Below are 9,150 nucleotides of genomic sequence, written 5' to 3'. Positions count from 1 at the left end.
ACTTCAGTTGTAACAAAGTATTTTACACTGCATTTCTAATTTTACTGAAGTTGAGATGCGAGTACTTCTTCCACCACGGTATCTTAACATTTCTTGCACAAGCAGTGTCGGGTGTGCACCGCTTCTGAATCTGATATCTTCCTTTATACCCGTTTTTCTCCCAACAAATTCCTAGTTTTTTTACCTTTCTAGTTTACCGTTGCAGTTCATTTTGGAGCCATGTCGCAATGTAAAGCAGCCTGAAGCACGGTTTGTATTTTAAAATAAAACTGCACCTTCTCTTTTGAAAAAACACTAAAAAAACATTAAGGTGTCTGCAACATCATCCAGCATGATCGGTTTGGCGGCGGGTCACTGATGGTCTGGGGATGCATATACTTGGGAGGGTCACACAAGCCTCCACGTGGTAGCCAACGGTACCCTGACTGCTGTTATGTCCCGGGATGAAACCATCAGCCCCGTTGCCAGACCATCACACTTGTGCAACGGGTCCTGCATGGGTTCCTCCTGGTGCAGGAAAAGACCCGGTCTGATTCTGGTTTCCATTGAAAGTTCTTGCAGCATTTTGTTCTCGACGAATTACACAATGAAGATATCAATAAAGATTTCAACCTCCAGATCAATGTGTGATTTAAGTGTTCCCTCAATTTTTTTTGCGCAATCATTTTAAGTAAGACACATTCTGTATCACCTGTTGTAATTCAGTCACAGTGGCAAAAATGAAATACTCCCAAAGCTCATATTTATACACATATACAAATAAGATATACCGAGTACAAATAGATAAAGCAAGAGGTCTATATGAGCTACTTTGTGTGTCTGCAAGTTAAATGAGGTTTGGAAGCCGGGACACGGTCATGAGTTCATATATTTTATTGGACAGAAGACACTGGTTAAGACTTAAAAACAGTATTCAGTATTCCTGTGATGGCTTTAAATTAACACGTGTGATGAATGATCCTACATATTCAAAGTATTATAAAAAAGTATGATCAAAGAAAACAAGTACTATATGCAGGCTTCATATACATACAGTATAATGTGACGGTATTAAGCATTGATTTAACAACATCAAATAAATGCAAAACAAAAGAAAAGGCAGACGTGTCGTGTCACTGTGATAAAGGCACCAAATTGTTGATAACATTGATTTCTTTCATTTGACATTCTCTCAGTACAGTAGGTCGCTAAAATCAATCCTCACAAGTTATCCACTTAAAGCTGACTTGTTTTGGACTTCATAAGAAATAATAATAATCAGACTGCGATCAAAGCATTCACAAATACCTGGGCTTACAAAGTTAAATGTCTCAAGGCCATGTTGTGACTGTGATGTGGTGAGCGACCACATCACAGTCACAACCGCACAATGACACCCAGAAACACGCTCCTTCAACGTGTGAACAGTTCAACAGTCGTTTCGTGCCTCATTTCTCAAGATTGAAAAGCACACACATATATATATATCTATATATATCTATATATCTATAGTAGTTTGAACCAATAACCAGACCTCAGTCTTCTGCCGGTTTTCGTTATGGAACGGCACTCGGAGCGTGCAGACCTCCGCCAAGACCATGAACCCTCTGTTGCGATCCTGGGCCCATGCTACCCTTCCACCGGGCTTCATAAAAAATACAAATGCTGACAAACAAACCGAACAGAAAACACGACCTCCTTGGCGGATGTAATGATAACTCGGGATTTTCTGGAGGTAAAGCTAAAACTAGAAGCTGCATTTCTCATTGTATAAAAACAACATCATGCTCCATGATGTAAGAATAACCAGGGCCTGAAGGGAGGCCTGAACTAAAGTCAATGTAAATCATTTCAGTAGATGAATAACTTGATGACACAATGAGCCGGCTGTTTCACCATAAGGCCACTGAAGGTCATCAGCACCAGAGATAACAAAGTATACAGAGAGCTACATATGAACAGCATCCTCCTCATGAGCGTGATAATTCATTGGCAACACAGATTAACAGATACCTAATCTGCATCCTGGTTTGACTTCCTGGCTGATCCAAAAGTGCAAAACCAAAGCAGTATTTACAGAGCGAGGACGATGTCAGACTAAAAGGCTTTCACTGTGTGTGTGTGTGTGTGTGTGTGTGTGTGTGTGAGTGGCGTCTCCATCTAGTGGTAATTAAACTGCAGGTGACTTCTTACCCCTTCTGTCACAGTGTAGGCAAGGAGAGTGAAGGCTGGACGTAGCTTTACTCAGTCAGATGTAAATGTTGGTTGTACATACGGCAGTGAGGTGCACCAGAGAAACTTAAGAAGACGGTGTGGTAAAAACATACGCACAAAATAATCTAAACAATGAACAAAGGCAGCAAATCAATGGCTGACAATGTGTTCAGCAAGATACAGGCCCATGAGAGACGGCTGCTTCATGCCATCGCAGCGGTTCTTTTGAAACAACCGAGACTCGAACAGTGAGAGTCGATGACCTCCTCCCCCAGGTTGTTTCAGTGATGTCCAGCCAGCCACAGGAGGACTCGGCAGGCTCAGGTTGTACAGTTCTCATCGCACAACGAGGGACACGGCAAAACAACTACAGGTTCCACACAAAAATATGTACGTGATCACGACAAACTTTGAAATCTGAAAAACTCTTCTTCTCTTGTGACTGAAATGTGTGGTCACGTGTCTCCCGTCTCCTGCGATTAGAAGTCATGGTGGCACATCCCTTCAGCCGAGGGTACCGCTACGCCCCGCTTGTTTTTTAAGGTCCGCTTAAAGAAAGCAGCGGTGACACTTCTCCACCCTGCCGTGGCACAGTTTAGACGTCTCTCCCGGTTTTAGGCGAGGTGGTGAGAGCGGAGAGAGGGCCGCAGCTCAGCGATGCGTTGGCGTAAATGGGACATGAACTCAAACATGGTGGCGGCCAGACTCTGGTGGATGAGGTAGCGAGGCAGTCGGCCCTGACGACACACAGAATGCGAGTGTTAAACACGTGTTGTTCAGCAGCTCGAAGATGCGTTTGTCTTTGTGTGTACTATAATTAAAAAGTCCATACTTGTCTTTGATATACTTCTGTTATTAGATTCTTGTATAATTAATAAAGTCATGTTTTAAACCTGCATCTATCTCACCTTCAAGTCTGTGTTCAGCACCCAGATGAAGGTGCAGACGGACGGGTTGCTGCTGGATTTGAGGACCACAAATCCTCCTGGACCGTTCTCTCCCCTGAGACCCACGATGAAAGAAAAGGTAGAGAAGAAGAAGAAAGAGAAGTTAAAGACATGAAACAAAAACACGACTGACCACTTTTGTCTAGATCGATACGGTGGTCGTGCTCTGACCTGACGTAGCGACCGACTGGAGGTTTGGCGTCGTGGTCGGTGGCCATGCCAGCAGACAGGTAGCAGTCTCGTTTGCGCTCCACTCGTCGCACATTAACGAAGTCCCTAAAGGAAGAAATAAATCAAATCAGAATAGATGGGACAGATAAGAAACAGCCACAGATGGAAGCCTGCGGTGCGGATGTACCTCGCAGACACAACTCCCCCTGCTGCTCCGGATGACACATCATATGACACCAGAGTGTTGTCGTCAACCCTCTGAAGGATCTGAGGAGGAGGAGGAGGAAGAGGCAGAAAGCACCGTTAGACTTCATCACAACACAATGAAACAATAAAAGATATTCAGAACGATGACGTCAGCGTTGTCACCTGGCAGCCAGAAATGGTTCTGTTCCACTGGACCATCTTCTCCGGCTGCAGAATCACCTCCTGATACACGAGCTCAGCAGGACACTGCATGAAGGCCTGAACACACACAATAACACACACACACACATGTTTCAAAATGCCCCTTTCTAACTTATGTTACAGTGGGATTTTTCCCCAATTAAACTTTTTATGACAGTGGGAGTCACAAGCCCTCAGCCTTTCTGAGCTAACTAGCTAGCTGCTGTTGGCTACATTAAGCCACTTAAATAGCCCTCAGCTAGTTAGCATGTGGTAAATAGCAGCCTTTCTCTGAATTCCTCTCTGGGACACGTGACCCACGCTAAAGGAACACTTTTCCAGGACGTCTCTGTAACATCAGTAGTCTAGATTCATTCATCACTCCGCCCTCTAGAGGTTGTTCAAACACATGCGCGTGCCCATGAGCTGCAAAGTGTACCTGATACAGTTACAGCAGAGTGTTCAAAAGGGCTTCACTGACACACAGCCCTGACTGCTCTGACTCTACAACAACGCAGCGCTAAATCAGTGCTAAACAACAAGACATGCCAATCGTTTGGATCACTAACGGAGCTTTTTTACAATGGACACACAAAGTGCTGATGTACCTTCAGAATAAAAGTCTTTCCATGGAAGGGGATCTCCAGAGTGTAGACGGAGTCTCCCGAGTCCTGACATGAAACAAAATACCGTTAGCGCCGTGATGCTTCCTCTTTCATTTCAGTGAATCTAAGGAAAACTAGAGTAAAGTCATTTTCCTGTGAGTCTCCCAAATAGCTCAGTGAGTCTTCTATCTCTGCTTTCTTAATAGCAAAGAGCTGTATACACAATATTTAATTAACTACATCGCAGATATATGATACAACTGGCTGTAAGTAATAGTTTTAGTACTCTGAATATCCATCTTTGACTCTTATTTCTCTCCAAACAAGCTAGTAAAAACTGGATCCATCAGGGTTTATAGTGTACATATTCAATACATGGTACGGCCTGATCCAGTTAAATTAAATTGCAATCAAACCCCAACCGTCCATGTGGCTTGTAGCAAAACACTTGTGTGTGTGTGTGTGTGTGACCCTGACCGAAGGGGAAGAGAAGCCACTTCTCTATTGGAAAGTCACAAATCAAACACTCACGTTGTTCTTTTCAAACTTCCAGTTGTCCTCCTGGTCCAGGATCTGTTCTACCACCGACATGGCCTCGCGACCCTGACTCACGTACTGCTTCTCCTGGAAACAAGAGTGAGAGGAGGAAAGAGAAGGATCAGTCAACGACCGGGCGAGGAGCAGAACGCCTCCTCAGGACGGATGCAGGGTACCTGCGTGGTGACAGCTTTGCGTCCGAGACCCTCCTCATCCAGATCCTCCTCGGAGCCTGCGAGACACAAGTTCGGAGGCAAAAACTTCAAATTGAGGCTCAAATGAGAAATGTTCAAAAGATACGGAGAAGACAAGAGTCTGCACTCGAGTCGGATTAAACAAGAACCGATCTACGGAGACGAGCAGACGTCACCTTCGACGGACTCGGGCGGAGAGTAAAACTGTCCGTCTGAAACAGCTCGCGGGTAGATCGGGGCTCGCTCACAGGCTGCGTTCACCGCTGCCAGGTACGCTGATGTCAGAGGAGCACATTTATTTATTATAAATAAAAAAAAGGAGAAAGATATTTTTGTGGAGTCGTGCTCAAACTAGTCGGGAATCTTTCACTCACCTCTCTCATCGTCGGCCTCCTGAGTGAGCACCTTGAAGTCAAGAAACCAGGTCTCCAGCCAGGCCACCACGAACGAAGTGATGGGTATCACGTAGCCAAAGGGGTTCTCGGAGAGGAGCTGTGAGGAGACAAGAGACCGTGTCGTCCTCAAGCTGCGTAACAGTAAAAAGTACTAGAAGTGCTATCGCAAGAGGCGGCAGCAGTGTTTGACGTTGGTTTACTTCTCTAGTGTCGGATGTAAAAAAAGGTAAGAATGCCTGTGATTGTCTGCGTGACGTAAAACAATAAAGTCATAAACCGGCTCATCGTCCGGTCAGACAGCTTTCATTACTGGCATGAATGCAGAAGTGAAAAGGTCTTTGTGGTTTTCACTGATATGCTCTCTCACACATGCACACGCACACGGAGGGGGACACTCACACTAGACATGATGACCTTAACAACGAGGAAGACGCTGGTCACTAGAGTGGTAACCTGAGGAGGAAGATAGATTTGTGTTGTAATTCAGGAAGAGGTATTACATCGTCTCACCGGTGTGTGTTTCACTATGACTCGTCTCACTTACCGCAACGACCCACCAGTGCCTCAGCCGAAACGCAGCGTAACCCACTTGTAGACACAGGAAACGAAACAAGGCAAGCAGCTGAGGAAAGGAGGAAGGAACAGAAAAATAAAGCGACCTCAGGCATTTAACGGCTATGGTGTGGTTCAGAGATGTTGACTTATGTTAGCATTTGCTCCTCTCATGTCAATAAATGCAGACATAAAGATACTATGAAATGAAATGTACACAGACTTACAAAGATGTCAAAGAAGGAAGACCTGTAGTCATAATGGACAACCTCCTTCTTCAAGCCGTCCCAGATTGTGCTGGAGATCTGCTGGAGAACAGAGCAGAGTCCACATCAGAGTCTCACCCGAAACCTAACGTCTTCTGTCTCTAGAGCCCAAAATGAAAGCTCACGTTCAGCTCGATGATCCACAGGAGGGAGATGAAGAGCAGGTCGAAGGTCACGAAGAGGCAGAAGGTGCGTCGGACATCGGAGATGGCCTTACGCTCGGCGGGTGGTACCATGTATGGCGAAGGGAGGGACAGCGACGTGGAGTAGGAGGCGTTCAGGGACGCGATGGCAGGGAGGCTGGCCCCGAGCTCCCCGTAGTCTCCACCTGGCATTCCTGCTAGACAGGAAACTCCCCCCCCGCTGAAAAAGGGAGATAAAGTTGGCATAAAGTTATTCCGTGTTCACCAAAAAATGGGGAGAATGTGCATGAAAAAGGGCCAATACTCATACATTGTTCACCCATTGTGGATTTAAAATCCCCTAAAAAGCCGAGTATAAAAGTAGTTGAATAGTAGTAGATGTGAATAAATGTGAGAATACATTTTCTCTCTTCTTGCTGATCTGCGTGCAGTCTCATGACGTTCCTGACCTCAACAGATAAACAGCTTCAGGTCTCGTTGTTAGTTTATTGCCTCTCTACATAGAGCACCATTGTTTAACCGTCATTTTGACCGGTTGTCTTTCGGCCAACAGTCCACGACCAGTGTTTCTTTTAAGAATGTGTTTCTCCATTAAAAGAAGTTGCTGTAAAACAACTCTATGACACTGAGAGCACAATCTGGACTACACAGCATGCTTTGTGTCTGTTTGTGCTGCTGGATGTTTGAAGGATGGTCCAGGATCTGATCTTATAAAACACTCGGTGAGAAAAAAACAATGTACCTTTTTAAAAAAAGCACATTTACTGTCAGTGCAGTAGGCTGCTTGCACTCTGGCAACAGATGTTTTGGCAAAATCATTTCGTGTAACAGGAAGAGAGTGTTTTTCAGTCGATGCTCAGTGAGTTGTATTTGCCTCTTGAACTGTTTCCAGACAATGAACTTAATGTTAAGAAGCATCATGAAGCATCTCCAGGTGATCTAGTTAACGGTACGTGGAGGGACTACATTCATCAGGACGTCTTTAGCATTCAGATTTGTTTTAGTGGTTTAGACTTCACTTCTGTTAAAAACAAACAACTGTCGGTACTTCAAGCTAACAAGCTAACTCACCTGTCAGCCAGTGTTACCAATAAAACGACTCAGACAGAACATAACAACCAGGATCGCTGCTACACGTTTGTAAACAAAGAAACACTATTTAAACTAAAAGTAGCTAGCTAACTAGCCTTTGGTGTTAGCTATCACGGTTAGCTTGCCGTTACACCGGCTAAGTTACACCATGAAGTAAACATCACACACACTCCCTGTCTCGCGTGAACAGCTTCACAAAGTTAGACTGTGAAACAAGGACATGTCGTTAACGTAAGCCCGCATTTAACTATTTCATAAAAAAACCCAAATTTAAAGCATTAAACTTACTTGATTTACCGCATCATCATGTCAGCGTTACCAGTCTTCCGGGCTGACATTTCAGAGATGAAATGTTGCCGCAAGATGTTTCCGTCCTTCGTGTCAACACGCCAAAAAAGAAAAATCACGTGCAAAACATCTGTCTGCGCTAAATGTTATTTAGGAAAATCAAATCAACACAATAGCAGACCAAAGGAAAACCCACCATTTACTTGGGGGAAATCGACATTGCCTAAGAAGCAGTTTGTTGGAGCTTTTTTTGTCGTTTGTGGAGGAGAAACCGTGCAGAGCAGCACGTGAGACAGTTTTTTCTTTCATTTAAAGAGTATTACTTTGTATACCACGTACAACCTGTGTTGGTGCTATTGCATTTAAATGTGGTCACACAATTAAAGCGAAGAAGAATATTGAATAAGATTTTACGTCTGACTTTGAGCCTGTATAGTTTTAATCATGAGTATATCCTGCCCTCTGGTGGACACAGTCCGTAACTACATGCCGATTGCACGTTTTATTTTTGAATGTGTAACCGGAAGTACTACCGTGTTATTGTATCCAGCTTGACACAAATAGGCTGTAGTTACTCAGTGTGACCGCCAGAGGGCAGAAAAATACATGCTTCGATCGTGGGTTGAAGGCTGGAGCTACTAATATTTATAAAGAAGAGAGGACAGTTATACTCTTATACAGTAACCAGTTAAAACAATTTAATCCATCAAGTTATGATCATTTCTTTGTTTCTTTCTAATCGATTTAGTTTGGTCGCTTACTCGTAAACTATACTGGAAATTTAAGTACGCTTGTATTAAAGTGTATTTGATGTATTGCAGTTCCTCACTGTGACCACTGGAGGGCAGTGCACAGTTCAAAATAAATAAATCAACCGTCGTCTCCACACTACACCTAGCATCAAAGCAGATAGCTTCTTATACAGTATAAAGATCATTAGCTTAAGATAGCAAGGCTACCGGAAACACTTACAATGTAAAATGTTTTTTTCGCAACCGTGAATGGAGGTTACCATGCGGAGGAGTGACGTAGAGACGCCAGATATGACTCTGATAGCGGCAGCGACCTGTCAATCACAGTAAGCCCGCCCTAAATTATACTTCGCTTTATCCTCTATTTTACTCTAAATTGACCATAATTTATTAAATGAACATCATGCTGTTTTGAAGAAGACTTGAAACTAGTGATTGAGATCATAAACTCATGTTCACAATGTTTACTGAGGTAATAAATCAAGTGAGAAGTAGAGTCATTTTCTCATAGACTTCCATACAATCTGACTTTTTCGCCCCCTGCTGGTCAGTAGAGAGAATGCAAGTTTTAAGACACTTCCGCATTGGCTTCATTCGGCAGAACCGGAGAATGCCGCCAGTTACTGTG

General features: G+C 43.9%; 1 protein-coding gene across 2 annotated transcripts; it reads right to left on the bottom strand.

Annotated features, from left to right (window-relative positions):
• Positions 1 to 857: 857 nt before the first annotated feature.
• Positions 858 to 7,879, bottom strand: stard3 (StAR related lipid transfer domain containing 3). Of its 2 annotated transcripts, none has more exons than XM_076085554.1 (15): positions 7,771 to 7,879; positions 6,373 to 6,610; positions 6,209 to 6,289; positions 5,974 to 6,051; positions 5,829 to 5,882; positions 5,409 to 5,526; positions 5,211 to 5,309; positions 5,017 to 5,072; positions 4,835 to 4,927; positions 4,307 to 4,369; positions 3,681 to 3,776; positions 3,499 to 3,578; positions 3,312 to 3,416; positions 3,102 to 3,195; positions 858 to 2,930 (listed from the first exon to the last, which is right to left on the bottom strand). In XM_076085554.1, exons 2-15 carry the CDS (start codon positions 6,580 to 6,582, stop codon positions 2,808 to 2,810), a joined length of 1,350 nt encoding a protein of 449 aa, XP_075941669.1. In that variant the 5' UTR covers positions 6,583 to 6,610; positions 7,771 to 7,879; the 3' UTR covers positions 858 to 2,807. The 2 variants fall into 2 exon arrangements, with proteins under 2 accessions (XP_075941669.1, XP_075941679.1); XM_076085564.1 differs by having other exon boundaries at positions 6,209 to 6,286.
• Positions 7,880 to 9,150: the final 1,271 nt, after the last annotated feature.

Source organism: Anarhichas minor, unplaced genomic scaffold (genome assembly GCF_050575085.1).
Source record: "Anarhichas minor isolate MPS153535 unplaced genomic scaffold, ASM5057508v1 ptg000007l, whole genome shotgun sequence".
In the NCBI taxonomy this organism is placed as follows: Eukaryota; Metazoa; Chordata; class Actinopteri; order Perciformes; family Anarhichadidae; genus Anarhichas; species Anarhichas minor.
The sequence above is the reverse complement of the archived record's forward strand: the minus strand, read 5'-3'. Positions and strand labels throughout refer to the sequence as shown.